The sequence below is a fragment of the Trichophyton rubrum genome (assembly GCF_000151425.1).
Source record: "Trichophyton rubrum CBS 118892 genomic scaffold supercont2.16, whole genome shotgun sequence".
NCBI classification, from domain to species: domain Eukaryota; kingdom Fungi; phylum Ascomycota; class Eurotiomycetes; order Onygenales; family Arthrodermataceae; genus Trichophyton; species Trichophyton rubrum.
The window spans coordinates 55,961-83,010 of record NW_003456413.1 but is presented as its reverse complement, the minus strand read 5'-3'; the positions used below and the strand labels follow the sequence as shown (position 1 = coordinate 83,010).

General features: G+C 51.1%; 14 protein-coding genes across 15 annotated transcripts in view; 6 read left to right on the top strand and 8 right to left on the bottom strand.

The window, feature by feature from the left end:
• The window catches only part of TERG_08991 (uncharacterized protein), a gene marked incomplete at both ends in the record, with an annotated part of 2,535 nt that extends 1,622 nt beyond the window's left edge, over window positions 1–913 (top strand). Inside the window, 3 exons of the mRNA XM_003230891.1 lie at window positions 53–388; window positions 466–591; window positions 664–913. Coding sequence (XP_003230939.1) covers window positions 53–388; window positions 466–591; window positions 664–913 — 712 coding nt within the window. The remainder of the gene's footprint in view (window positions 1–52; window positions 389–465; window positions 592–663) is intronic.
• Window positions 914–1,800: 887 nt separating this feature from the next.
• On the top strand, window positions 1,801–2,628 carry TERG_08542 (GTP-binding protein ypt2; the record flags this gene model as incomplete). The annotated part of the gene is made up of 3 exons (XM_003230890.1): window positions 1,801–1,830; window positions 1,957–2,224; window positions 2,306–2,628. The coding sequence occupies 3 exons, from the start codon at window positions 1,801–1,803 to the stop codon at window positions 2,626–2,628; spliced, it is 621 nt and encodes a 206-aa protein (XP_003230938.1).
• Window positions 2,629–3,334: 706 nt separating this feature from the next.
• On the bottom strand, window positions 3,335–4,060 carry TERG_08541 (uncharacterized protein; the record flags this gene model as incomplete). The annotated part of the gene is made up of 1 exon (XM_003230889.2): window positions 3,335–4,060. One exon carries the CDS (start codon window positions 4,058–4,060, stop codon window positions 3,335–3,337), a length of 726 nt encoding a protein of 241 aa, XP_003230937.2.
• An 875-nt stretch (window positions 4,061–4,935) lies between these two features.
• Window positions 4,936–5,763, top strand: TERG_08540 (uncharacterized protein; the record flags this gene model as incomplete). The annotated part of the gene is made up of 4 exons (XM_047748969.1): window positions 4,936–5,024; window positions 5,098–5,160; window positions 5,250–5,612; window positions 5,682–5,763. The coding sequence occupies 4 exons, from the start codon at window positions 4,936–4,938 to the stop codon at window positions 5,761–5,763; spliced, it is 597 nt and encodes a 198-aa protein (XP_047604962.1).
• A 696-nt stretch (window positions 5,764–6,459) lies between these two features.
• On the bottom strand, window positions 6,460–9,758 carry TERG_08539 (uncharacterized protein; the record flags this gene model as incomplete). Its single annotated transcript, XM_003230887.1, has 2 exons — window positions 6,460–9,496; window positions 9,571–9,758. The coding sequence occupies 2 exons, from the start codon at window positions 9,756–9,758 to the stop codon at window positions 6,460–6,462; spliced, it is 3,225 nt and encodes a 1,074-aa protein (XP_003230935.1).
• A 196-nt stretch (window positions 9,759–9,954) lies between these two features.
• On the bottom strand, window positions 9,955–11,492 carry TERG_08538 (uncharacterized protein; the record flags this gene model as incomplete). The annotated part of the gene is made up of 1 exon (XM_003230886.2): window positions 9,955–11,492. The coding sequence occupies exon 1, from the start codon at window positions 11,338–11,340 to the stop codon at window positions 9,955–9,957; it is 1,386 nt and encodes a 461-aa protein (XP_003230934.1). The 5' UTR covers window positions 11,341–11,492.
• Window positions 11,493–11,556: 64 nt separating this feature from the next.
• Window positions 11,557–12,579, bottom strand: TERG_08537 (uncharacterized protein; the record flags this gene model as incomplete). Its single annotated transcript, XM_003230885.1, has 2 exons — window positions 11,557–12,398; window positions 12,459–12,579. The coding sequence occupies 2 exons, from the start codon at window positions 12,577–12,579 to the stop codon at window positions 11,557–11,559; spliced, it is 963 nt and encodes a 320-aa protein (XP_003230933.1).
• Window positions 12,580–12,889: 310 nt separating this feature from the next.
• On the bottom strand, window positions 12,890–13,300 carry TERG_12705 (uncharacterized protein; the record flags this gene model as incomplete). Its single annotated transcript, XM_047751625.1, has 1 exon — window positions 12,890–13,300. The coding sequence occupies exon 1, from the start codon at window positions 13,151–13,153 to the stop codon at window positions 12,890–12,892; it is 264 nt and encodes an 87-aa protein (XP_047607573.1). The 5' UTR covers window positions 13,154–13,300.
• Window positions 13,301–13,712: 412 nt separating this feature from the next.
• TERG_08536 (uncharacterized protein) lies at window positions 13,713–15,719 on the top strand (the record flags this gene model as incomplete). Its single annotated transcript, XM_003230884.1, has 2 exons — window positions 13,713–13,978; window positions 14,033–15,719. 2 exons carry the CDS (start codon window positions 13,713–13,715, stop codon window positions 15,717–15,719), a joined length of 1,953 nt encoding a protein of 650 aa, XP_003230932.1.
• A 234-nt stretch (window positions 15,720–15,953) lies between these two features.
• On the bottom strand, window positions 15,954–16,715 carry TERG_08535 (uncharacterized protein; the record flags this gene model as incomplete). Its single annotated transcript, XM_003230883.2, has 1 exon — window positions 15,954–16,715. One exon carries the CDS (start codon window positions 16,713–16,715, stop codon window positions 15,954–15,956), a length of 762 nt encoding a protein of 253 aa, XP_003230931.2.
• A 492-nt stretch (window positions 16,716–17,207) lies between these two features.
• TERG_08534 (uncharacterized protein) lies at window positions 17,208–21,295 on the bottom strand. The gene has a single exon (XM_047748968.1). It carries the CDS (start codon window positions 20,290–20,292, stop codon window positions 18,829–18,831), a length of 1,464 nt encoding a protein of 487 aa, XP_047604961.1. The 5' UTR covers window positions 20,293–21,295; the 3' UTR covers window positions 17,208–18,828.
• Window positions 21,296–21,307: 12 nt separating this feature from the next.
• TERG_08533 (uncharacterized protein) lies at window positions 21,308–23,186 on the top strand (the record flags this gene model as incomplete). The annotated part of the gene is made up of 1 exon (XM_003230881.2): window positions 21,308–23,186. The coding sequence occupies exon 1, from the start codon at window positions 21,345–21,347 to the stop codon at window positions 23,184–23,186; it is 1,842 nt and encodes a 613-aa protein (XP_003230929.1). The 5' UTR covers window positions 21,308–21,344.
• Window positions 23,187–23,857: 671 nt separating this feature from the next.
• On the top strand, window positions 23,858–24,511 carry TERG_12704 (uncharacterized protein; the record flags this gene model as incomplete). The annotated part of the gene is made up of 1 exon (XM_047751624.1): window positions 23,858–24,511. The coding sequence occupies one exon, from the start codon at window positions 23,858–23,860 to the stop codon at window positions 24,509–24,511; it is 654 nt and encodes a 217-aa protein (XP_047607572.1).
• A 278-nt stretch (window positions 24,512–24,789) lies between these two features.
• On the bottom strand, window positions 24,790–26,185 carry TERG_08532 (uncharacterized protein; the record flags this gene model as incomplete). Of its 2 annotated transcripts, XM_003230880.1 has the most annotated exons (5): window positions 24,790–25,611; window positions 25,694–25,807; window positions 25,880–25,983; window positions 26,063–26,108; window positions 26,165–26,185. In XM_003230880.1, 5 exons carry the CDS (start codon window positions 26,183–26,185, stop codon window positions 24,790–24,792), a joined length of 1,107 nt encoding a protein of 368 aa, XP_003230928.1. The 2 variants fall into 2 exon arrangements, with proteins under 2 accessions (XP_003230928.1, XP_047607571.1); XM_047750591.1 differs by lacking the exons at window positions 25,694–25,807; window positions 25,880–25,983; window positions 26,063–26,108; window positions 26,165–26,185 and having other exon boundaries at window positions 24,790–25,578.
• Window positions 26,186–27,050: the final 865 nt, after the last annotated feature.

The window sequence follows — 27,050 nt, the reverse complement described above, 5'->3', positions numbered from 1 at the left end:
TCATCGAGCCCTTGACCCGGCTGGTGGGCACTATCCGGCACGACGAGAAGAGCGAGGTCGCCCTCATGAGCAAGAACAGTCTCGACGCCGACTTCTCCAGTCTCGAGCGCATGGTCGTCGACTTTGTCTGCACCCGCCCGTCCCAGGACCTTGGTCTCGCCTCCAGTCACCCTGATGCGCTCGACCTCATCCGCCAGGGGGTGCGGCAGGGCGACCTGACGCCCGTCCTGCGAGCGTACGAACGGGACCTGCAGCGGCCCTTCATCGGTGCCATCCGCGGCGACCTCGTCACTGCCTTGCTCATCCAGATCCAGAAGACCAAAGTCGACGTCGAGGTAGCCATCAGCGGCATAAACTCCATCCTTAAGAGCCAGGAACTTGTTTTTGCGTACGTCTACGTCTATATTTCCCGGGTTCGTTTCTCCTTGTACTCGTTCTCCAGCTTGCTAACCCATTACATACCAGCTTCATCGGACTTACTCCCAGTATCCTGGTGTCCTATGCCACCGTGCAGTGGGCTGCCGGCCTCCTCGGCAGCAGGAGAGGCCTACGACAGGGCCAACGACGCAGCGAAATCGTCCGTTCTCTCCGGTTAGTCCTCTACTCTTGATTAGCCTCCTCTCCCCTCCATATCACACACACACCTCTTAACAGCTGTTATAGCACCGTCAACCGGATCCTAATGAGCTCTCTCCCCTCGCAAACGGGAGTCCTCTCGTACAAGGACCACGGTCTCCTGATATGCGAGGCCGAGACACTGCGACAACGAGCCGAGCGTGTCCTCCCCGGAGCCATCTACCATGAGTTCCACGAGGACCTGAACGACCTGCTGAACGTGAGAGCTGGCATCGCCCACCAGATGAAAGTGGTCGACCAGATCAGATGGACATATTCCAAATGGATCTACTCGTAGTATCATCATCATCATCATCATCAGGATCTCATCAGCGACCTGCCTGTCTATATACATTCTGTAGCCTCCAAAGGTACATCCAGGGGTCGTCCCCAGGCTCCTGTTTCTCAGCACTATCCGCGCCGTCAGCCGTAGCCTCTCCCACATCTAATCTGCGTACTCTGTAGATTCTCTGTTCCTCTCCTGTCTCTATACATTTTATATCGTATTTTGTATCTTATTCTACGTCAGGATATAATGAATATCTGATATTTCGCCGTCGTCTATGTGGCCAGTGCCAAGACGAGTGACTTGTTCCTTTTGCGGCAAAGGGCAAAAAAAAAGGTCGAAACGCTGACTTCATCTTTCGACCGCCAGCAACAACTCGCCAGCAACGCCGACATCACGCAGTTGACAGACAGAGACGGCAGGAAACGAGCAGACAGAGACAGGTAGAGGATGCCCCGGGCTGCCCGTTGGACTTTGCTGCCCCTTGCTGACACACGCCGTCTCACAGCTTTCACGCCATCGAAACGCACCGGAGATTAGCCATCCTCCTGCACAGCATCCGGACAGACAGACAGACAGAGGAGACCAGGCAACAGTGACAGCCAGAAGAGACAGATAAACAGCCCTCGTGGCCGCTCCGTCTCGCTGTTGTTTCTCCCGGGCTCGATTCACCCTGGTTTTGGTCTCGCCTGGACGGACCTATCGCATCTCGAAAACATAGCAGCGTCACTCGCAGAGCAGCCGCCGCTACGCCAGCTCAACACCGCGGCCAGTGATACGGCATCGCTCACCAGGCAGCTCTTTTTCTATCGACAGGGTCATCCACGGTATCCCCAGACTTCCTTCCGGCCCTGTGAATCTTCGACAGACCGCCCTGTACCCTCTCACAGCTTGACGTAATGGCGGGGACGCGGAATTACGACTTTCTAGTATGCGTGTCCTTCCCCCTTCTTTCTACTGCCTCTGCTTGCCCCTGAGTCTCTCGTCTGGGGGTGGGACCTCAGCTACTTTGTAGAGGAAGTACCTGGTTCCTGTGCTGACATTCACTTCTCCAGATCAAACTCCTGCTCATCGGAGACTCTGGCGTGGGCAAGTCCTGCTGCCTGCTTCGTTTCAGCGAAGACTCCTTCACCCCGTCCTTCATCACCACCATCGGCATCGACTTCAAGATCAGAACAATAAACCTCGACGGCAAGCGGGTAAAGCTGCAGATATGGGATACTGCCGGACAGGAGAGATTCCGAACTATCACTACTGCCTATTACCGCAATGCCATGGGCATCCTGCTTGTCTATGATGTCACTGACGAGCGATCATTCAAGAGTTCGTACTCTTTTTATCTTTATCTTTTTGTTTACTCTCCTCGATTTTCTTCATATTGACTCTCAAACTAATTACCAATAGACATCCGAACTTGGTTCTCGAACGTTGAACAGCATGCCAGCGAGGGAGTTCACAAGATACTAATCGGTAACAAATGTGACGGAGAAGAGAAGCGCGCCGTAACGGTCGAGCAGGGCCAGCAGCTCGCCAACGAGCTCGGTATCCCGTTCCTCGAAGTCTCTGCCAAAAACAACATCAACGTCGACAAGGCCTTCTACAGTCTCGCCACCGAAATAAAGAAGGACATGGATGTCTCCAAGGCAGAACAGGCTGGCTCCCAGGGCGTCAACATAGACAACCAGAACGGTGGCGCCGGCGGCTCTCTCGGGAAGTCATGCTGCTAGTTCTACGGCATGTGAAATGAAACATCACATCACAGCCCTGCTAGCAAGACGGAAGATAGCCCCAGCAAGTCCGTCTCCCTTTGCTCAGAACTATTTCCACAACCTAACCTATCTCTTTGTTCTATCACTTTTTATTCTCGCTTTCTATTCTTTATTCATTATCGACCTTTTTTTACTTTACCTTTTTTGGAGGGCGAGAGAGGTGAAATTCTTCTTATTAAAGAAATATACGAGAGAAGTATCCCGACGATCCGTCATGTCTCCTTTCCGCCTTGTATATTTATTCTTTGTTCATTTTTCCTCCCATTCACCTTGATCTTGCTCGCGTTGCTCCTTTTTTGGCATGAGACCATGTCGAGATACACATATCATATACCTCTCTCCGTCCGTTCCCCCATCCCACCGTCTCTGTGTACCTCACAAGTTCCTCTTCCCGGCTGAATTGTGTTTATTGCTTAGAAGGCGTTTGCTCTGTTCCGAGTCTTTCCTGGTCTTTTTTTTTTTTCTATCCCCTCCACCTACTGATTGGTCTTGGTTGTTCCTCTCGTTTGCTTTCTTGTCATTGCTATGTGTGATATCTGATAAAGATAACTGGATTGTATCTAATCGATTCTACATGGTTCACCTTCTATCCGTAAATATACATATCGTACAGTCAGGTCGAGATGTTTCCTACCCTATATTATAAGGTAACTGATCAAGTGGTTCAAAAACTCTCGTCCCAGAAGAGAGCTTCAGCCTTGATCACTGGCGGCGGATCACAGTAGTCCATATCTTCCGCCTGTGGGAATTCCTTCATATGCCATGTCCTCACAAACCTCCTAGCATCAGATGCAGACCTGAACGTTACCCTCCAGTTGCTGATGTCGTATTCTCCGAACTTGGGTTTCGCATGAGCCTTTTCACCCAGTGGCGTGCTGCCATCCTCCTTCCCGTTAGTCAGGAATATCACCTTATCCCAACCCTCGATAAGATCCCAGGGAACAGATCTCCTTTCCCCATCCCAGTAAAGAAAATTGATCAGCGATTTTCTCGTCGGGCTGAGGAATGAATCGCGCGAAATGCACATTCGTACAGGATATCCAGCTGTATCGGAGGAGAATGGCACCGGTGTCGAAGTTTCAGGAGGTTCTTCCTCGTCGTGCGCTATCACGCCGGTAATCGATTCCTGGGTTCTGATACAGGATGACACCCATTTACTGAACGGGAAAAATTCAGCGGTAATCAGGGGGAATTGCCAGGGTGCGGTGAGCGTATAGTCTTGCAATGTAAAGCCCATAGATCCCGGAACCTCATAGTTAGATGGAAGGTCGATGCTGGACGCCGGGTAGAACGGAGTTTTGTCTCGAAGTAGCTCACGCAACTTATGTACTTTCCCTTGGTATGCAGCGGCCGCAGCGGGATTCGAGAACAGAAGAATCCAACCATTCATTCGGTCCAGAGTCTTCGGATTCCGGGTAGGAATTACTATTGTATACAAGCGTCAATTAAAGGCCACTTCTGTTTGTAGTAGTAGCTACTTACTCTGCTCCAGTCCTCCCTGGCTCTTCCACCCTTCAATGTGTTTTCCCGGGGCCAGGATGCGTAAAAAGTCTCTCTCTGTAAGAGAGGCCGGGGCTCTATATAGGACCAGGGCAGTCTTATGAGGCCGTTTACTCAGATTTGCATCCGTTATTTGCAGCTGGCCCATCTTATTGATATCAGCACCTGTGCCCTGGCCAGCAGTGCCTGGAACCATTTCTAGACCAAATTCTCGCAGTAAATCCTCTCGATCCCGCATGGCCTGCTCTGTAAGATTGCGGCGAGGCTCTTTCTGGCCTCCCTGCTTGGCTGCCTTTTCCTTCAGGCTGTTCAATCCATTGGGCGCATTCCTGGATGTCCGCGGCGGAGCTTGCGTGGATGTAGACAACGGCCGGTACCTAGCATTTCTGCTAAATAGTAGTGATCGTGGTGACCATACCAAAGGCCTGCATCGCATTTCGAAGGCAGCGACGAACCAATATCCTAGTTGACGGCATCAAATCGCTTGATTCTTCGTCTTCGTCTTCGTCTTCTTCACTTTCAGCTTCATTTTGTCCGACATTGAAAAAACATAGAAGCGTCACGTGATTGAGGCTCTAGAAAGGTTATCAAGAAAAGTAAAAAAACGAACATTTTCAATTTCAACATAAAAAACACCCAGCTTGACAAGCACTTCGCCTCTGATTTTCATTGATAACTGTTACTGTCAAGCATTTTTCTTTTGCTAGCAGCCACTTGAACAATTTGTGAGAATGGGAATTGCAAAGAAAACTAGAAAGTTTGGCCATGTTCGTCTCCCGCATCCAGTTACTTCGAGAACCATCACTAACCGTTAGCCAGGTCAAAAAAATAATCAGTCAAAAGGACAACCGGCTGTAAGGCCTCGTCACATATATATTGTTGCGTATGGAAGGGAGAGACATACTGAAATTATATCCCGGGATACAGGAAGCAGAATCAGGCTAAGGCGGAAGAAAAGAAAGCAAAGGCCGACAATGTTGTCCGGGAAATGTACGAAACTCTTCCACTTTTGACAGCAGCCACCTTTCCTCTATTATATAAAAACCAACGCTAACAACTCATTACCTATCCCATGACAGACCTCAAGCTCCGTCTGCACTATTCTTCCAGTTCAATACCTCGCTCGCACCACCTTACTCAATCTTAGTCGACACAAACTTTCTATCCCACACAGTCCAGCATAAACTCGATGTTATACCAAGTATGATGGACTGCCTGTTCGCGAAATGTATCCCAATTATTACAGACTGCGTATTAGCCGAGTTGGAGAAGTTAGGACCAAAATACCGGCTTGCTTTGCGGATAGCAAAGGACCCTCGATTCGAAAGACTCAAATGTGACCATACAGGCACGTACGCTGATGACTGCATTGTGGACCGAGTTATAAAACACCGAATATATATTGTCGCAACCAACGATCGTGATCTAAAGAGACGGATAAGGTGGGTTTCGCTTATCTCTGATATACCTAGAGAACTGCGAGTAATAGAATACTGACGATGGAATGATAGAAAAATTCCTGGTGTACCAGTTATGAGTGTTGCCCGTGCTAAATACGTCATCGAACGACTTCCTGACGCCCCTGAAAAGTGAAGATAAACTCGAGTCAAGATTTTGTCCTTATCAACAGCCGCACTCCAGGTCTGCTAGGGGTTATGAGGTTTATATCCCTCAGGAGTAAACTCCATTGTGCTACGCTTGGCAGCGCCTACTCTGAAAGAATAGATGGTCACAAGCCATAGCTGTGTTCACTCCTCACCGTGGCTTCCACCTTGTACATTCATACAGGATACAAGGTTCTTCAGAATCGTGTCAGGTCCTTCGTTATGGCTCAAGGACTGTGGCTATTCTGTGCTCTTTGGACTATTTTCACGGTCCAGCGATACCACGGACCGAGGAGGTCTGCTAGATGTGCAGGTAAGGAGCGGACTCGGGATATGTGTTACTCGGTCTATGTCATGAGCTTTCCCCGGGAATGAAAAAGATACACCGTTTGTAGCATAGCTTCCGTCACGTATAACCGGTATCTCACACGATATTATAATGACATTACACTATATATCACGCCTACAGTATAGACAACGTAAATACATATATACACTACCACCTACACACAGAAATACGACAATATACAAAGAAAAGGCAATTGAAAATATTAATATCATTCTCCTAACCAATGCAAGTGCGTCCTATTGATGACGGTGAGAAGGGCTATAGAATTATCAGGATTCAAATGTGGTATGTTAAAGGATTAAGGGAAGTCATCGGCACGCGAAGTTGGCGTTTCATTCAAGATACGGGCGATTGAGCTTCAGAGCTGCCAGGCCTTGGAGTGCTGGCTTCTAAATAGTCTGAAGCTCGAATGCCGTCATGCTTCTTGTAATGCTCGACGTCATCCTCAGCAGATTCCTCGTCACGACCGTCATCTTCGAGGTATGTATCGGTCCACCGGGCAGAGTCAGTCTGAGACGCTTTTGAATTCATGCTCAGACTACTCAATCGGCGCTCGATTGGTGGTGTAGGTTTATTCAGCTCAAATGTTATACTGCCTTGCAACCTCGATGAAGCATCTGGTTGAAGAGAAGAGGCAGTTTTCTTGTCGCTAGGGCTGGACGGTCCGTTATCCGGTCCAGTGTTCGGCGAGGCCTGACAACGCGGCAAATCATGCTGGCCTAAAACCTCTTCTCCCTGGTCAGTTGCTGGGACGTTCATCGGTTTAGCCCGTTCCTCTCGAGACTCTAGATCGTCTGATTCACGAGCAGAGGCAGTATAGCCAAAGTGAGTATCGACAAAATGCTTGACAACTGGCCAGCCATAGGCATTGGCAAACATACGGCGGACGATAATGTTGTTATGGGCATCTGGTTCTAGGCGGACCAGAACTTTGCGCCAGGTTAGATCACGGTGGTAAGCCCTTGCAATCTTCTCTTCTACTTTCATGCCACTGTTGCCCTTCTGGGGTATCTCGGTTGGCGTTTTGCTACCATCAGAAGCCCCAGCCTGCGAGCCAGTGTTCTCCATCGAGGCACTTCGGCTGAAACTGTAACTTGGCGATCGAAACATAGTTCGGGCCCTGGTGGGTGGAGGTGGAGGGATATCATCAGGGTGATACACCCGGTCATGGAAGATGGTTCTAGGTCGTGACGACGGGTCTATAAGATATTCAAGCGGAGGCAGGGGTGGGCTGAGAACGTCGCCGGCTGATTCTAGGATAGTCGTTCTCGGAGGAGTATACCAGCCATCTTCCTCATCATACAGAGAGTCTCCACGGACGAGACCTTTTCGCATTGGAGGTGCAGTCAACTCCGGGTTGCTTGTGGGCGCAGTCTCTTCATTTTGTGTATCGGTACGAAGCGTCTGCGAACGTTTGTATATCTTCTGCCCCTTGTTCTTCTTTTGTGGTCGGAAGAAGGAAAAGAAGCTGTTGACGGGCCCGGGAGACGCAGGTGACGTAGGTGAGCTGGTTGGACTTAGCCTCTGGGGCGATGCCAGGGCCGGGTCACTTTCTGACTGCAAGTACTGACTGGCCAGAGGCAGTCCAGGTGAGCTCTCTCCGCTAGCTGGATGAGGTGTTAGACGAGGTGACTGAGCGCCTGACTTGCTACCTCTCTCCTGAGCCTTGTCATCTGCCGAGCCAGGCGCGCGAGCAACAACGCGAGCACTCGAATTGAGGCCAGTCAACTGCGCCCATCCCCATTCAGCTACCGTTCCGACGAGACCATTCTCCCGCCTTGCCTTCTCAACTCTTTCGAGGCCTCTCCAATCAAGAAAGAGGAGGCAGGAGGTACGCAAAGGAACAATGCCATCGTTGACAACATTTGAGTATATGGTACGATTTCTGAACCTTTTCAAGACCTCATGGGCGGCACCGCTGGGCAGGACACGGAGGAGAGGCTTCGACCCTGGGTCCTGACCGTGAGCACGGTTTGCATCACTTCCCAGCCCTCCTATCATGGCTTCCCATCCACTGCGGACTTTTGAAGGAGCGTTCCACGCCAGGCCAAGATCCTGACCTGTTCGACCAACGAGTCCAAAGTCGAGGGCAAACTTGACGTACATGGGGTTTTCATTGCTTAGGCCGAGGAAAGGAGAGGCAAAGGCGACGAAGTTGATGGGTCGGATATAGTCGAAGAAGTCTGGGCAGTGCTTTTGTATATATGCAATGGCATACGTCTGGACGAGGCCCCCAAGAGAGTGGCCTATAAAGCTGATGCTAGTGATCTGATAGGCATACTCCTTTTGTCGGCGACCCTGACGTTCGCTGTCTCCGAGAATTTGGCGAGCCTGTGGCCGTCTGAGTTTGTTCTTGGACTTCAGCGGGAGGTACGGCTGATCTGGGTATGTCATGAGCTGGACGTACTTTGCCAGCCGTTTGCCCAGGTATTGGATGCCGCGCTCTGTCCTCACTGCGTTCCCAGGAAATCCCCTGACAATCACGTCTTCCTCATCATCTTCACTATTTTCGGTAGAATCTCCGCCGTTTGACGATTTCTTCCGTTTTCTGGCCTCCTCTCGGGCATTCTTTGCGGCAGCATCGATGCTCTCCTTGAGGTAGAGCATGTCAGCACCGAGATTGCTATGGAGTCCATGTGTCACGAGGACAAAATGTATCTTCTTGCGTTTCTTCTTCGGTTGCTCCTGTTGGGAAGCAGAACCTTCCGCTGGCCTATCCGTGGCAGAGGTAGTGGGATCGCTACTAGTACTACCACTACCACTACTACTCTCTGCCGAAGAAGGAAATGGTGGCAGGTTCCACAGACTGGCGGTGTCGTCTACCCGTAGCTTGATAGACTCCGAGTATACACCAGGCACTCTACCTGGCCGCTCACGCTGCTGTTGCTTCTTCGACGGCCCGGGTTTGGCATGGTCTCGAAGCTGGCCGGGAGGGGGCAGGTTGGCCATGGCGGGAGCTCCCAGTTCGACGGAGGCAGCATCTCGGCCAACCAGAAGCTCGTACTGCACGGAGGCCGTGGAGGAGAAGATGATCTCCGACGATATCTCTATTATCCAGGTCACGCCCGTCGTAGCAGAAGGTCCAGCAGCTCCAGCAGACGGAGACCGGACTCGTTCGGGTACTTTTATGACGGCATCCCAGGCTCCTCCCGGCTTCAGATTGGGCTCGAACTGCGGCAGGCCGTCGACCTCATGCTGGTCGAACTTGCGGTTGGGGTCGAAGGCAGCTGGCCTACAGGAGACATGCAACGCATAGGGCCCGTGGAGATACGCAGCACGCAGAGGGGTGGCCGCCGTGTTCCGGAGCTTGACATACAGCTGTGAGGGCGTGGGCAGGATGCGGTCTGCGGAGGGCGTATAGGTCAGGGTATATCTACACAGAATCACAGTCAGTGTACACACACACACACACACACAGCTTATGCGGTGGGCCAGCAAGCCACTTACCGAGCTACCTCGCCAACCTTGAGACCGCCGGCCTGGTGGACGAGCAGCATCTCCGCTGCCCGCCGGGTCTCAGCAGGAGGCACACTCCAGCCACGCAGGGTACGAAAGGTCGGATGAGCTTCAGGCGCAAGGGAGACGCCGCTGTCTGGAGTCTGCGAGAGCCGGTACGTCCGGGGAGTCACCAGCATCTGCTCTCGCACCAGTCTGTCTGCGGTTGAGCTCGGTTTCTCAGGCTGTTTTCTGTTCTGCTCGTCCTCGTCATCGTCGTCGTCGTCGGTTTGATAGTAAGTAGAAGTTTGGGCCAGATAAGGTGAGGCTGAGTAACGGTATTACACGTATTCTATGACAAAGCAGGCGGGGAAAGTGACAATACGTGAATATCAATTACATCACGAGCTGGCAAAACTGGCGCTGCGAAAGCCGAATCTCAATCTGCCCTTGGACGGCCTCGTCTGGCTCGTTCGCTCGTCTGGCGGGCTGGTCGGGCAGCAGAATGATCCTCCCGTCGACGCAGACCCTCCGCCAGCGCTCGTCCGGCTCCGCCACCCGGATTCTGACGGCCTCGACGGCGGCGTAGGCGACCTCTGGCTGGTCGACATGCTTGCCCCCAGCGTACGCCAGCGCCATCAGCTCGCCGGCTCTCTCGGACGGGACGGGCCCGAAGTGGACTATCCGTAGCTGTTTCTCGAGCGGTGCTGAGGCCGGCGAGATGATAAATCCCTTTTCGAGCTGCGAGGCCAGCGTCACCAGCACGTACATGTGGGATGGCCGGTCGACCACTTCTTCCTCCTCCTCCTCCTCCCCCTCCTCTTCCCCGTCGGCTCGGACAAGGACGAGAGAGCCTGAATAGCTGTGGGAGGCGCTCCCGTCGGCGGGCTGAAGCAGCTCCTGGGCGGCCATCTTGAACCTGTCGACCCCGAACCGCCGGTACGCTGCAGTATCGCTGTCTGCAACGAGCGAGGCATGCAGTCCCCAGCTCACGACCACCACCCCGTACACGTCTGCCGCTCCCACCGGCTCCCTCCCGCGTCCTTCGTCCGTCACGTACATCGATCCAGGCGGAAATCGCACACAAAAGGCCGGAAGGTCTGCGGGCGAGCCGCGGACCAGCCTCGACAGCCCCAGGGTCGAGTCGGCCAGCAGACCCGTAGAATTGGCCAGTCCGTTGCCCGTCCCCATCGGCACAAGGCAGACGACGGGCCGGACAAGCGTAGAGGCAGCTGGAGCTTCGGCCAGCACGCGGATGAGGTCGACCAGGCCGCCGTCGCCAGACATCAGAATGAGTGTCTGCTGGTTGCCGGCCAGCGCCTGCGGGAGGAAGACGGTCCTCGCCAGGCGGGTGATTGTCTCTGCCGACTCGGTCTCATGGACTGTATAGTCCCCCTCCGGCCGCAGATGCGAGAGCAACGGCTTGACTGCCTGCTGGAAGAACGACGAGGCCTTCTGGGTGCCGGACAGCGTCGAGACGATGACATGAAGCCGGACGCTGGCTGCGAGATGGGACGGCCGGCCGTGGCAGAGGGAGGAGTATCCGGGCAGAGACGCAAGGCCGGACAGCTTCAGCGTCTCCAGACGGGCTGATTCGCCGTCTGCATCGTGCTGCAGGTAGAGCAGGCTGTCCTCGTCCTCGTCCGCGGTCTGTATGATGGCGATGATGCTGTCCGCCGGCACTGTCGAGCGCACATCCTGAGTCTGCCACTCGAAGTGACCCTGAGAGAAGCCGGCGGTAGAAGGGACCCCGTCTACTCGTCCCTGAACTGCTTCTTCCATCCTGGTATCTTTGCAACTTCTATGCCTTTATCTTGTTGTTGATATACGTTGCTGGCGCTGCAGGCATAATTTATACAGATATCGACCAGCGTTGCGGCTGAAACCCCCCACTCGTATAGTTATATATAAAACTAAATCCCATGTCTAAAAGTTATATATCTCGTAACCGTTTTATCTATAGGCATTCAATCATCAATAGACAAGATCATCCAGCAGCTAGTACTCGAGAGAACCGCCGACGTGCGACCAGAACTCCTGGACGAGCTCGCGCTGTCCCTGGCCCCCCGGCGAGCCCCTGACGGCCAGATACCGCCTCGAGTCGAGCTTTGCCTGCCACTGGCCCGGGTTGCCGTCGACCATGATGCCGCCGGCCTCAGCCAGGATGACCCAGCCGGCGCAGACGTCCCAGGCCCAGCAGCCGCCCTCCCAGTAGAGATCCAGCACGCCCGAGGCCACGGCACACAGGTTCAAGGCGGCCGAGCCCATGCTGCGCATCGAATGCACCATCGCGCCGCCCTGCTCCTTGGACTTGCCCAGGCTCTCAAACGTACGCAGCTTGACCTCCCAGTTGGGTCCTGAGCGGTCCGAGCCCCATTCCACGGCCACCAGGGCACTGCTCAGTCCCATGAGCGGCTCGACATCCCCTCCCCGAAGCGGTAGTTTGCGAGTGCGGTTCATGAACGCCCCGCGGCCCTTGACGGCGCTGTAGAGCGTGCCGGTGAACGGGTTGAAGACGACTCCCACGACAGGCTGCTGCTTGATGGCAAAGCCGAGCGAGATGCAGGCCGAGGGGAAGCCGTGGACGAAGTTGACGGTGCCGTCTATTGGATCGACCACGAAGGTCGGCTCGTCCGTCAGCGGCTTTGACGGGTCGTACGTCTCTTCTCCCATGAACCTGGTGCTCTTGCGGTCAGTTATTGCTTGTTCTTGTTGCTGCTTGTTTGTTTGCTGCTGGTTATAAGGGTTGGAGACGCACTGGTAGTGAGGGTACTTGGTGCGCAGGGCCTCCGAGACGGCGGCCTCGACAGCGCGGTCGGTCTCAGTCACCAGATCGGAGCCTGGTCTGCCGGTTAGCGCTTGATCTTATAGTACGGATGAGGGCGAGAGCGTCTTCTTACTGTTCTTCTTGGAGCCGACGCCGTTGATGAGCGGGTGGGCGCTGGTGATCATCTCGCCCGCCGTGCTGGCCAGGTCGACCAGGAAGTCGTGGATCTCGGCCAGGTCGGGCGTTTCGGCCATCTTGACTGACTGGCTGTCTGGCTATCTGTCAGTCTGTCGAGATAGGTCTCAATTGATGATAGTAGGAGGTCGATGGCGGAGGGGGAAGATGGTGCAGCTTGTTACATAGTTGGATCTACTTTGTGATGACGCCGGCCAAGATGTTTCTTTTCTTTTGCTGGGCATCAACTCGACATCTTCTCTCAAAGTCCTCATAATATTAGTATTATACAGAGCCATGATATCCAGCAACCCGGCGGGACGACGCAGAGAAGTGGGAGACGCCATCCAGTCCTCTCAAGGCAGTCATCTTCAGCTTCATCCTTCGTCTTCACACTCGTCGCCATCCTTGATTTCCGCGCTGTAGGCCAAAAACGTCATTTGCAAGACTGATCGCCCGCATTTTGATCTCCCACGCCTTCAAGTCGCAGTCAAAGTCCCGAAAGGCAGTAGAGGTGAAGGATCCCTTGGGCATGGTGTAGTCCGAGACGCGGCGAACAAGAGTAGCCAGCATCGTACGCCGCAGCCATTCCCCGGTAGTCTTCCATGGGACAACGTCCGGCTGGGCCTTGTTCTTCAGCAGGAGGCTGGCCATGATGTACCTAAAGTACAGATATCGGCGGGCAGGATGGTTGTCTCGAAGAAATATGAGCGGCCTGCAATGGAGTCTCTGTTTATATAGATCAGCATCATCCCTTGACCATGCAGTAGAGCCGGGCGGGCGAGACAACAGACAGCCCTTAGAGAAATGGATCCAGATGCTTGAATAATGCAAGAGACGGCAAAGGGAGACGATTCTTATCCAGAAGAAAGAGAAATAAGAGGGAGACGAAGAGATCTAGGGGGTTGTTTTTATAGTAAACACTTTGGTATCGAGGCTCCTCCAACGGGCAAAGGCAACAACCCCCTTTGATATCCAGCCGGCCAACCAGCTATCAAGTGGTTAAACGCCATAGAATCGACTTTATAGTAGTAATTCAGCTGAATATTATCCATTTGCACGGCCATCCCAGAGCCAGTTGGTTAATGAGCAATCCCACAATGTCGTGCCGAATTTTGAAACGAATTTAACTAGTTACTGATTCTCAAATTTTCATATTCAATTTCAACATTTGACCATAACCAAACTTCCATCAACACCAACATCGTCCAGGATGGGCATTCCACGTCTCAAAGGACACCTTCTACGGTACGAAGAAGCCGTCTGGCTGGGAACAACAGCGCAGCAGGGCCAGGAAAATACCCGAAACATCACCTCCGTGGTCATCGACGGCCCTGCGCTGGTCTACCATGTCTACTACGGCCTCATGGCGGCCATGGAGCAGCATCTCAACCCCTTTTCTGCTCAGCCTTCTAGCGACGAGGTGAGCGTCGGGGTCATGAAGATGCTGCTCCATCTTCGCGCCATCGGTGTCACCATGTATGTACCGATGTATCGATCAACAGTGGCCTTTGCTAATTACCTAAATGATAGAGAGAAAATCTACTTTGATGGAGCCCTCCCAACGTCAAAGCGAAAAGTTCGCCTGGAGAGGATGGCCAAACTCGCCTCGAAGCTGCAGCAGGCCTGTCAGGCAAAGAAGCACGGATTCAAGAGTGGTACTGTTGCGGGAGGCCGGCCATCGCCTGATACCAAACTCTTCTTTAGTCGTCGCCTGGTGAATCCCAAATTCTACAGCTTGCCTGACAACCCCTTCATGGTTGCTACAGTTGCCGAGGATTTGAAGTATCGGTGGAGCTGGCAAGCCATTGAGTGCTTCCATGACCTCAACAGCACCGAAGAAGGCCATGGCTCCTCGTTCCCGTGGGCAGATATCACGGAAGTCGTCATGGGCGAGGCGGATATCTTCTGTGCCGAAGCCGCAAGGGAACGAGGCTCTGCAGTGCTGACAGGAGATTCAGACCTTGTTATACATGACCTGGGATCTGACGGCTCTGTTGTGTTTCTGGAATCCATCGAGATGTACGAGACCCCGGATACAAATGAAAGGGAACTTAGACTGCCACCCTTTGGTGTGCGAGCGAAGGAAATCCGTCCATCCAGGATCGCCAACCAACTAGGCATCAAGAATCTATTGAGAGTGGGATACGAGCTAAAGCAGGACCCGTATGTGAAGTGGTCTTCCATTTCAAAGCTGTGCCAGGCTGCAGAAAAGAGATCAAGAGTGAGTTCGTCGTACGGTGAGTTCCTAGCTGAATATAACGCTCGTCCCTTTTCGATGAAGGGCAATGATAAGAGCAATGAATTTCCCCTTCTTGACTCCAAGGTCTCAGAGCTGGTAGCTCAATATCATCATCCAAGCTTCGATGCAGATGGCGACCAGCTGTACTCCTACCTGCCCGTGATGACAGAAAACCATGCTCGCAGGTGTGCCTGGGTTGACTGCAGTGATATCAGAGCCATTGGATACTCTATATTTAACTTGTCCTTCCCGAGGAATAAAAGAAGAGATACAATCCTCGAGTATGCACGGAGAGGCCAGAGAATAGTCCCAAACCCCCTCACATTACTAAACGAAGACGCCCTTGCTCTGGCTGCTAAGGAACTGCTTGAACAGATAGAGTCTATCCGACTCTCTTCCGGGAACGAAAGCATATATTTCTGGATACCCTATGCTCTACTTCGCATTTATTCGGATGCGGAACACTCTAATCTTCCCAAACCAGACGCCATTATCAAGTTCTTAAAGTTCGGCTATATGGGAGGTTCTCTAACGTGGGACGACCTCCACCTGCGGGCTCAAGTGCTGTGTACCCTCTACTCTCTTCGCATGCTTAAACAGTTTCTGCAGGTTTCACTGATTACGGGCGATGCTGAAGTCCAGAGAATAGGAAAGCCACTTCTTGATGTGTTGGCTGAACTTCCTCCGCTACGCATATTATCCGAAGCCGGAATATGGCTCAACTCGTGTACGGAGAAGGACATGAAGTCGATATCCGATACTATAAGTACACTGTTTGAATGCCTGGGCGGTACTCAAATCCCTGTTTCAGACGCAGATCTGGAGCAGGAGGAATCTGAAGATATCAAAAAGGATACCCCGAACCGGAAGAAGAGGAAACGGGAGAAGAGGACAACCAACTCTCCAGCCATAACACGGAGGCAACAGGCTGCTAGCAGTAATATGTATGATATTCTGCAAAGTACCTACGATCCTTAGTGAACCACATTTATCCGGTTCAGAGAATGAAGATATTGATAGGGACACGCAGTGAGAGACTGAAATACCCAGTGACATGAAGGTTTGGATACCTGGAAAATGTAAGATTTATCGTTATGGATTGCCTAAAAGGTCGCTAGGTTTTACCATTCTGGAATCCTTCTGTAAACCTGAGAGGAAGAAAAAAATCATACACCATCCTAATCGCCATTCGCTGCTGGATAGAGCATACCTTCATGAGCTATCCAGGTTAGGGTCCATTCCAAGAGCTAGTGCGTACTGAAGCTGAATAGCTAAAGCTTCATCATTTGCTTCTTGCTCCCGCCTTCTATCAATCTCTTCCTGGTAGCAAACAGGGCCTCGAATATCAACAGCTGCGTCGGGTGGCACTGCATTGTCTGGTATATCCGCATAGTTGAACCACGGACAATCGCAAGTCTTCCACTTTAAGCCACAGACAATACAGAACTGCGCTGTGCATCGACAAGTGATGTGGTTGCAACCTTCCTTCAACTCTACCATGGCAGAGCAGTTATAACAGCGTCTCCAGCCTTCTTGTTCCGCAATTTCGGCAAACTCGACAGACCCTTCGTCCTGCGGGCAGTCTTCATCTTTATGCCATTTCCCACCACATGTACAGCAGACCATTATCTTACAGCGACTGCAGATTCCGTATCTACGCCTACTTGCATCACGGGAGCCTGCAGCCCTATATATATTTGCTGGGGGTATCCATTTCCCACAGCCCTTTGATGGACAGTATATCCGGTTCTTAGTGGTATATTCCCTAAACTTCTGGTTCCACTCCAACTTGAACTTGAGGTCAAATAAATTTTCAACATGTTTCAGGGGTATGTGATCTGACGTGCAGCACCGCGGAGGCATATGCTGGGGGTCTGTAATGGAAAGGGTGAATGCCCGCCTTAGACATCCGTGGCATATTCTATGTAAACAGGCAAGCTTTACTGTTTTAGAGGCAGGAAGATCATCAGACATGCAAACAACACATGTAACTCTGCAAAAATATTAGTATTATAGATATACGTGGCTTGTAACGGAGAACCTGGATTGCATACTGTCTTTCTGGTGGCAAGACAATCCCAGGGTTGAACATTCTTATCAACAACGGCGATGGGCTGCTTCTTCTGCCATCATTTACGGGACTAGCAGTGGACTTTTGGCCAGGGGTTTCATTAGAGTGCGCTCTCTCCTTCTCCCCAGGGAGTGGGCGGACTCTTGCAGAGGCACGAGCACTATGAAGGAGTTAGCTCTCCCAACCAGCACCAGTATATATGTATATTGACAGCCAGTCTAGAAAAAAACTGGAAGAATCTTACTTCAAGAGATGATTATCACTTCTTCCCAAACTTTGCTTGATATTTTGAGCTGGGTGGCTGGCATTCCCGCCGGATCCGCTTGCTGCAGCATCTCGATGATATCGATGATTACGATGTCCTGTATGTACTAGCAGAGATGACCGGCGGACTCGTTTTTCTTTCTTCGACCGCCTCTCAGGCTCAGCTGCTCTATCTCCTTCTATCAGTTCGATCGGTTCGCCTTGTATGCGTCGGCGATGATGGTGATGAAAATGACGGCGCTTATCCGGAGTTGCTGGGGCGTTTGCTTGTTCCATGTCGGTGCCCTCGATATGCTTGACACCTAAGCTGTTAGGGAACCAAGAGTATCCTAAGTAGACGTCAAGTGTCTTGATCAAACTTATTGATGCTTTGTAGAGCGTTTGTGGCACGTCGTCATAGCAGGGTAGTTGAAGCCTCCAAGACTTGAATTTCTATTGGCAGGAGATATCCCGCGATTCTTAAATGGGGGCGCACCTGTCAAGTAACCAACCCCTAGGTGGTGAATGATTGATGATACATGTATTATATATCACAGTAAAGGACAGTCTGAACAGGCATTTCACTTAGTCCTTTGCAGTAATCGTAAAAGTGTGAATATTCGGCGTATGCAGATTATTTATTACACCGTGTGAATATGAACAGATGGCCATGATAGATGCTTTTGTCCGCCAGTAAAATAGTTATCATTACAAGATACTAGAAATTTTTGAAAGCTCCAAGAGGCAAGATACATCGTAATACCCTCGGTATCGCGTTATGATTCCAGGAGAGGTGAAAATCAAGCTTCTTTGATAACACCAGGGCGCAACAGCTTGTCCTCCTTTCCAAAGACCGAGACATCCTTGACGATCCCAATAAACCTACGATGGTTCTCTCTGGAGTTTCCAAGGCGTGATCGGAACATACGGAGGAGATCGTTGCTCAAGATTCCGCTTGCAGGAATAGCGGCGTGTATTTCAGAAGCAGTTGGGAAAGAGGCGGGTGGTGGAGCCCCGGCGCCAGGGTTGGCACCTGAGACCGACCCTCTTCGAGATCCGGAACCGGAGGGAGTAGAAACGCCTGTATCCATCAAGTTAGTATGGGAATGTATGTCTATATGCAATGGGAGGAACTGACCACGAGAACTCTCGGGGCTGCTGGCTCGGCTACCGGCCACAGCTTTGCCAGCAGGAGTAGGGCTTCCGGCACGAGAACCAATTGGAGTTCCGGTCTTTGATTTGGCAGCTGGAACGTTAAGCTTCATTCTCTTTGCCATAGTACTATCACTCATTTCAGCACCAGAGTTGGCGGCTTTTTCAACATCACTTGCAGACCCAGCCTTGCCTGGACCAGTGCGGATACGCTTCTTTGCACCGGCAGCGGTTTGAGCAGTGCTGGGCGTGGCGTCGTTTGCGTTAGCAGTTCCAGAGCTCTTTCTCTGCGCTTGGGGAACAGGAGAAATAGGTCTAGAGGTAGGCTGAGAATTGGAGATCTGGGCAGAAAGATGCTTGTTCTTCGGTTTCTTACGGGAGGAATCTGTGCCACTGGCGTCGGAAAGATTTGGGGATCCGGGACGTTTGCGAGCGGCAGCTTGTGCTCTCTTCAGCGGGTCAGTATGTTTATTACGCCCAGACGGGGTATTGGTGCCTTTGGTAGATGTTCCCGAAGGTTTGTCGGCCTGGTTATCTTTCCGCTTGGGATCTTCTTCCGACTTTTTCTGCTCCTCTTTTTGGCGCTCTAGTTCGGACTCATCCGTACTCTAAAAGAAACAGTTAGTTGAATATGGAAGAAGACAAGTACATGGTAAAAAACAAAATTACCTCATCATCCGAGTAAGGGTTTGCGTCAGATCCACTACTGTAGTCATAATTCTTCTCGCGTCGCTGCAACGCCTTTCGAACCTGTTTGCCAAAGCTTTTAAGATCTTCCTTTTGTTTCTTTTCTAGGTGCTCCTCTTCATCATAGTCCTTCTCGTCTTTGAGATCAAAGATGTTTGCCTTTAGCTGGTCTTGTTTGATACGCTTTTCTGCAGTTTTGGCATCTTCATCATCATCAAACAGCCCAACATGTTCCTCGTCATCTGCAAATCTATCTTCGTCGAAGTCCATATCGTCGCCTTCGAAACGATCAGTGACTGGCGCGTTTCGAGACTGCCCAGTGTAGATTTTCCGCTGTCTAGCATATCTTTGAAGCTCTCTCTCCTGGGCTCGTGCTTGCTCCTTTTCCATGAACCATCGGGGATCTCTAATCTTCCTAGCCATATGCTTCTCTGCCTCTTCAATAGTCAAGACCTTGAACTGATTTTTGGCAGTAAATTTGTACCATTTATCAATGGGTATCATTCGCATCTTCCCGCTGCGCTCCAAAACAAATGTGGCGTATGTCTCTGACATGGCAGCCTCATACTTGCCAACCCAAATATTTTTATTATCAAAATCTTCCAAATGCCAAGGTAAGGCCTCCTCATATTTAATCTGAGATTTTGCAGCCTCCTCTGGTGTGATGATAGATTTGAAGACTTGCTGTGTCCGCTGCTTAGGGGCGTTCACTTTCTTGGGTCCTGAATTAACGGAGGGAGCAATCTGCGCCAGGTTATCCTCACGTTCTTTAGCCCGTGCTTCTTTCTTAGCTTCCATCTCCTGGCGTTCGGCCTCAGTCAGACCAGCGTAAGGGTCACGGAACCCTCGTCGGGGATTTGCATCTTCCTTTTCATTTCCTGCTGAAGCTGTGGTTGTAGCTCTTGGATCTCGTCGCTGTAATCTTACGGGGCGTGTAAATTGAGATTCATCTCTAGGGTCCACGCTTTTCTTTGATATAAGCTTTGCGATGTGGTGCCTTAATCCTTCTCTGAGCGCACGTTTCGTTGTAACCAGCGGGTAGTCTGAGTACGTTTCTGAGAGCAACGGACCGCTGAAGCCGTTGGTAGTGAGGTCGTCAGCGCTGGGGATAGGTCTTGGTTGCGGTAGCGTGCTCGCCGGAGGTTGATGTCGTGGAGGCTGCAGTGGAAGGGTCGATGTCCCATTCGCGGTCGTAGATCGCACCTGGCCTTGCCCATATCCCTGAGACTGGCCCTGAGGCTGAGGCTGGCCAGGAGCAGTAGGTCGCGGAATAGGTCGTTTCTTTGGTCGAACGAGCGGATCCGCTGGCTTGGGGCGCCGTCTGACCATAAAGGGTCCATTCGGTCCTCCCGGGGGGGTTCTACCCAAGGGTGGGTTTGGTGGAGTGGTTGAACTCATGATTCCAGGCGCTGGCTATTAGCTCAGATAGGGAAAATGGCCAAATCTACCATTGGAGCTGGCAGCGGAAGCTCTTTCACGAGCTGTCTGTCTGGCGACTCCCTCTCAGTACCCAACCGTGACGAGCGCGAAACCAGTGAGTGAAGGGTTAGAAGCGTTCACTGCGTAAAAGGGAGTTTTTCTGGCAACTCCGTATTCTTGTTCTCTGCTAGCAGGAGGTAGGGTGTCTGTCCGGGCGAGATGTTTGGTATTGTGATAGTCGACGTCGCTGTCGCTCTGTCGATGTTTCTTCGTCTTTGACGTCGAAAACGCCTATACGTGTCACGTGGACGAGTGACTAAGATATTTGTCAGCAAGTCGTTGACGTCAAAGTTGATTTTTGGTGGAAGAAGAGGAGTTGACGAGCAGAAGAAGTCTAGAAGACGGCGAAGAGACGGCAAGAAGATGCAGACGATGAAGTAGAAGATAAGGCTGTGACGGTAGAAGCCTTAGGGTCCCTGGTCGGCGGCTTTTATCCTCTATGAGGAGTGGAGGACGCCGAGTTTGTAGGAGGACAGCCAACAGATCTCAATAATAAATATACCATTCAGCTTCAGGATAACAATGCTACCTTTGCTATTCATGTAGCCGATTATAAAGCATTGACTTGTTACTCTGAATTGATTTCTCGGCTAGCTCAATACCCGTGGGAGTCTTCTTTTCAGAATAAAAGATGTCTCCCACAAACTCCCTTCTACTATGCAAGGCTATTTGATATTAAGAACGTTCGAGACCAAATCCACTCACTAGATGAGAGGACAAAGAGTGCACTAAGAGGACAGAAGAAGACCGAAGAGGATAGAAGAGAAAGACGCGCTAGTGAGAAATCTCTGACTAGCAGCACAGGAGGGAGATTGCCAGTGAGAGAGCTGTCCTGGCCCACTCACTAAGGCACCGGCCTGCAGTTTATAAACAGAGACATTCTTGCCCGCCCACTCAATTTCTTTCTCTTCTTCTTCTTCTTTCAACGCCCACAGTTGTGTCCTTTGCTACCTTTTGTTCTTTTCTTCATCATGGAGCCTACGGATCTAGTCCAGCTACTAGATGAACCCGCCGCCGCTACAAATGCAGACATAGCACCTGACTGTGAGCTACCTGACTATACCACAGGGTCATGGTCTTCGCGACATGGTGCTTCTAAGCCCCGTTTGGTGGGTTCTCCAACAAACTTTGCAGTGGGCTTTCCTGTAGCACCTCCCAATGTGACAACCAGTGACTCCATCAAGTCCCCGCAGTCACCAGCAGAAGAGTGGGAGGGTTCTGGGACCATCGCTTATATTACCGAAAAGTCCATCAAGAAGTTCCTGAATCTGCCTCCGGAGGTCCACCAGCGCCTCCAGCTCGCCAGTGCCCAGCTCGCTGCTGAGCATATGATTGCCAGGAGGGCAGCAGAAGCAGACAGCGAGTCATTTGGCCAGTGGCAGCATAGCCGTCGACTGCCGATCCATATCTCACCAGATTCCGCAGTTCATCAGTATGAGTTGGCTCGTTTCGAGCTTGATCGTCAAGCCGGCCTTGTACCCATGGCGAAACCGGTGCCTACTGTGTCAAAAAGAGTCAAGCCAGAGATTCAACCCCATGAAATGGCAGAATTTCCGTACTTGCATCAGGTCATCTCTGATATTAAATCCTGGAGCATTTCTCGTAGCCGCCTCGAACAATTGGAGGAGCTGCGTATCCTGCTGTGCAGCTGGACTCATGATGCTGTCGTTGACAAAGTGAAACAAAACCAGCAGGGTGTCCAAACCGGACCCTTCTCGATCGCCCTGAAGTGCTTCGGCAGCTATCGCTCAGGCTATGCCCTTGTTGAATCTGAAATGGATCTAATCACCATCGCGGAGAACCTGCCTGCTTATATCAAGCAAAATCTGCCACTTATCATGGCTCAGGTGTTCCAAGCCAATGGCTTTGCATCTTATCTTTTACCCAGTATCGAGCATGACCGCTCCATGTTCCTCCGTGTTTGTCAATGTCCATCCAAGCAGTTCTGCCAGCGGCTTGAATGGGAGTACCAGGACCTAAAAAAAGCCAATGAGTTGAAAGCATTTGCCATCTCACCTCTTGCCTGCTGCGATAAAGGCACCTCATCACTTCATTATAACATTTATTTTGACCGTATAGAGACACTGGCATTCCGGACTGATCTTCTCAGAGGCTATAGAGCCTGTGATGACCGCGTCTATGAAATGACAGTAATAGTGAAGCGATGGGCAAAAGCACGCAAAATCAATAACCCTTATAATGGCACCTTGTCTTCATATGGATATACCCTCATGGTACTACACTACCTGATGAATATCGTAAAGCCGCCTGTGATTCCAAATCTGCATAGATACGCACTACCAGAAGGCGCCACAGAGCAGGATACCTCCTTTACCCGCAGTCTTACGGTGATTTCCCGAGAAGCAGCAAATGGCAACATTACCACCAATACTCAGTCAACTGCCTCACTTCTCTATGGCTTCTTCGCTTACTATTCTTCCATCAGTAACGACCCAGATCTAGCCCCGCGGCATAGATACATGCCCTGGTTCCACTGGAGAGAAGGAGTGGCTTCCATCCGCGGGCCATACACCAAGAAGACATCGAAGGGCTGGGTGACTTACTTCAAGGACGTGAACGGTACTGTACACAACAATTTACTCGCCATCGAGGATCCGATTACAAGAAACATCAATGTCGCGGATAAAGTCACACTGGTTGGAGTGTATTTAATGCGAGACGAATTTGCGCGGGCATTCCGCATTGTCTCTCTTGCCAGACCAATGCCAGGCACAGATTTGGCATGGCAGGCGCCGGACGGGGCCAGATGCGAGGATCTTTTTGCTGAACCAACTGCTAAAGCCAAGCTTTGATAGCACTTTTAAAAGTCTATCCTTTCCTATGTTGTTGTTAATATTCTTCCCCCTTTACTAAATTGCATGCTCATTAAAGTTGGTCACAAAAAAATCAAAAAAGACAAGACACCCAAAAATACAATGCATATGATATTTATTGAATTTATCAATTACCCTGAGTAGAAGCCTTCCTGGCGTCCTCCCACCTCGTTTGTACATGTAGCCACCAGGTTTTTAACGCAGACGAATCAACTCCCAAGCTAGCTAGCCTGTCTGGGTCGGTTATAAACCATTCCTTATTCCTACAGTCTTTCTCATATGCGTTCAGGCTGATACCATCCCACTCATGCGTCTTTAAGCCTCTAAAAAATGCCACGGTCCCGACGGGCGGGTGAAATTTGGCTGCATCTATAAACACGCTCATCGATATTCCCACCGTCCAGTTAGCTGTCATGCTAGGTGGCGATGTAGATGGTAACGAGGACCCAGTAGTCACAGACGAGCGCCGTTTGTCGACAGTTTTGATGATTGTGGGATCGATGAGCCTAAGGTCTCTTTTCGGAGGCATGTTTGTTCGTTTTATCACCTGGGGAGAGATCCATGATATCACTGCTATAACATTGCAGGAGTAGTTCCTCTTGGGGAAGGGTATTCGAGGGGCGAGAAGGTCTGAGAGGGTGAGGACTTTCATGGGGGTGGACATGGCCGTGAAAGACAGTGTTTTAGGTACCGTAGAGGAGCGCGGAGATACTCCTAGGATATCATCTTTGCAATTTTCGTCTTCGATTTCTCCAAGTAGATTAGTATCCTCAACTGCTGCCCTGAATACCGTTGTTTCATCCCTCTCGGCAGATTTCTGCCTCCTCTTCTGTTCCCGTAGGCTATCAACAGCGCCTCCGTCAGATAGTGCGGCTGCATCTCGTTTGACAGATAGATGTTCATCATCAATATTCTTGAGCTGCACGTCTAGTTTGAAGGGTACTGCCCGTCTATACCTTGCAACAGCCAGGAAAACAACTTTGCCAGGCCGTAGACCCTTGGACGTCGGTCTTTTGGCCGTACGTAACTCAAAATCTTGGATATCAAGAACCGTCCCGGGCGTCAGGTCATCCTTGCTGCTGGAGACGAGGACATGCAGTTCGCTCTTGAGCAGAGCCTGTATGGTGTATTCTCCATCACTCAGAAATAGTCTATACGCTTTATACACGGCCTCATGCTTATCATTGTTATGGGCTTCCTCGTCCTTCCGGACGATTACCTCGATAACACGCTCGACTCGAAGCAGCAGCTTGGGCGGTGGGCATTGTGTGCGGATGAGTTCAGCGATACACGGTCTGATCTGAAGCCCTGTAGGGTCCTAGGGGCAGTTAGCGACTTCTATATCTCTTTATTTAATGGTAACTTGAGAACTTACCATGCCAGGATATCCATGGCGTAGGGGAGTTGGTGAGATGTTGATCGTTCGTGGTCGAATCGTTTATCTAACTAATGATATGGCGGACTAACAATAAGTTGGCGTTCTTGGAAAAGGCAAAGAAAACACCGAGTAAACTTGAGCATAACATCATCTATATTGAACTTTTGTATGTACATTATAAACTAGAAAAAGATGAAAGAAAGGTCAAAAGATATCTACGACCTTCTCTTCATCCGCATCGTCAGCCTTCTTCGCCTCGATCTGGAGTCTGGCCTTCTCGATGGCGGCTTCTGTAGCCTCCCCTTCACCCTCCTCGTCTCGCATAATGACTTGCACCAGTCGGTCACAGGCTTCCTGTACAGCCTCGTTGTTGGTATGTAGATGGCACTCCCTGATCAGAGGATAGACCTGAACCCTCCGAAGCATGTCTCTACCGTCCCTAGTCGAGGTCAACAAGAGAAGCGTCTCGAGATGTGCCGTGAGAATGTCCGGGTCTGGATCTCGCTGTTTGTCTGGCGGGAGCAGTTGTAGGTCCGGCAGCATATCTGAGCTTTCCTCGTCGGTGAACTCTTCTGGCCCGGCGAGCGGGAGGAGGATATAAGGCAGCAGATTGACCTGTTCCTCCGACATGAGGACTGGGTGGGAGGAGACATCAAAGGCGACGTTCTTGATTGTAGACGCGACTCCTCTGCGCCGAATCTGGCTGCGGTGCTCGGTGAAAACTGTCAGCTTTGTGATGGGGATTACCGCGTCGTAGGCTTGCTCGGTGACGAAGTAGGCTCGTCCTTCTTCGAACTTAGAGATGTCGGCAAAGAAGTAGGAGAGATAGTCGTATGTCTTGTCCTGATCCTTGTCCTTGTCTCCTCCCTTGATGAAGCAGTCCATAAGCTGGTCCATAGCCTTCTTGGAGGTCGACACTCCTTCCGGCACTGCTCTCTCCAGGCTGACGATACGCTTGATACTGTCTGACTTGGCCAGGTTTGCGAGCAGCATTGTTATCTCAGTTGCTGCCTTTTCCTTTGGGTTCTACCATACAAGCTAACAGTCAGACTATGGCTTGCAAAAGCAGACAGTAATAAGCAAGTAAATAAGACAGACACCTACATACGGTGACTTTCTTCAGGAGGGTCTCGAGAAAGGCATCATCCTCCGCCAGCTCCTTGAGCACTTCGTCGTCCGCCGACAAGTTGATCAGGATGGTCAGCGCATCTTTGGCAATCGGCTAACGGCAGATATGTCAGCTATAACTCCTTGAAACTGCTTCAGGAAAAGGCGTCGGAGGTGTCTGGCGTACTGGGTAGTCCTTGACCAGAAGCTTGAGGTCTCTAACGGGGAGCAGCTGGTGTCGCTTGAAGAGCGCGGGCTGAGAGGCAGAGTAGCCGACGAGGTTCTCGCATGCTATCCGTCCGTCAGTCCGTCAGTATGACAGCACGGCAGTGAGATATAGATATGGGCAACGGGGCGCAAAGAGGCCTACCTATCTGGCGGATCTGCGTGTTTCCATGGTGGAGGAAGTCGACCAGCTGGGAGTCGTTAGTTACTCGGGACAGAAAGGAAGAAAGCAAGAAGACAAACTGACCTCCTCCAGCTCCGTCGGCATGCTGCCTGTCTGTCTCTCTCGACCGGTTGTCCTGATTACTCGACTCTGCAGATGTCCTTCCCGCCGTCTAGTGGGTTGACTATGCAAATCGCTGATCTTCTAGTTAACTCCTGTGACGAAAATTATTCAGTGCGGGAGCCGCATTTTCAAACTTCTTGGCCAGCGTCACTAGTTATTTCGACTCCTTCTAACTGTCTCGCCAACAGGGCGAATTTCCCGTCTTCTTCCTCTTTTTTTCAGCAGCAAGCTAGGTTTGAGCTTGATGCTTGACCTATTACAAGATCATGGCCTTATGGCTGGCTGCTTGCCCATCAAGATACCCCTGAGACACTATATCTAGCTAGTTACCAGAAACCGTGACCACATCCAGCTGCGTAACGACAAAGGCTCGACGAGGGCAGGCAAAGGAATACATGACAAACGAGAGTCTGGACGCATCTCTGAGGCATTCTACCATGGCTCAAGGGTGAATAGCACCGGCATCGCGACTAGGAAGCTCGTTTGCTGGGCTAGGTTGCATATCTTTTCAAGGGCAGATACCGTCACCACAAAGAACAACAGATATACTCATTTTATCAAGGCTTGAGAGTATGTCCAAGCACTTCTCTAACGAGGCAGTGAATGGACAGCTGACGGCTGAGGTCAGGGCATGTTCTGTGAGATGCTGGAGTGCCACAGAGAGATGACGGTGGGATGGGGAAGCGTACCAGCAAGGGACAGGGTCTAATAGCAACTGCGTAGCGAAGCATTTTACCGGTCAATGCAATATAAATATAATTCCACGTTCGCCAGGTGGTTTCTCACAGTTACACCAATAATCGAGCAGGCCAATTGATCTCAGGGGTACCTTGTTCTGTTTTATTAC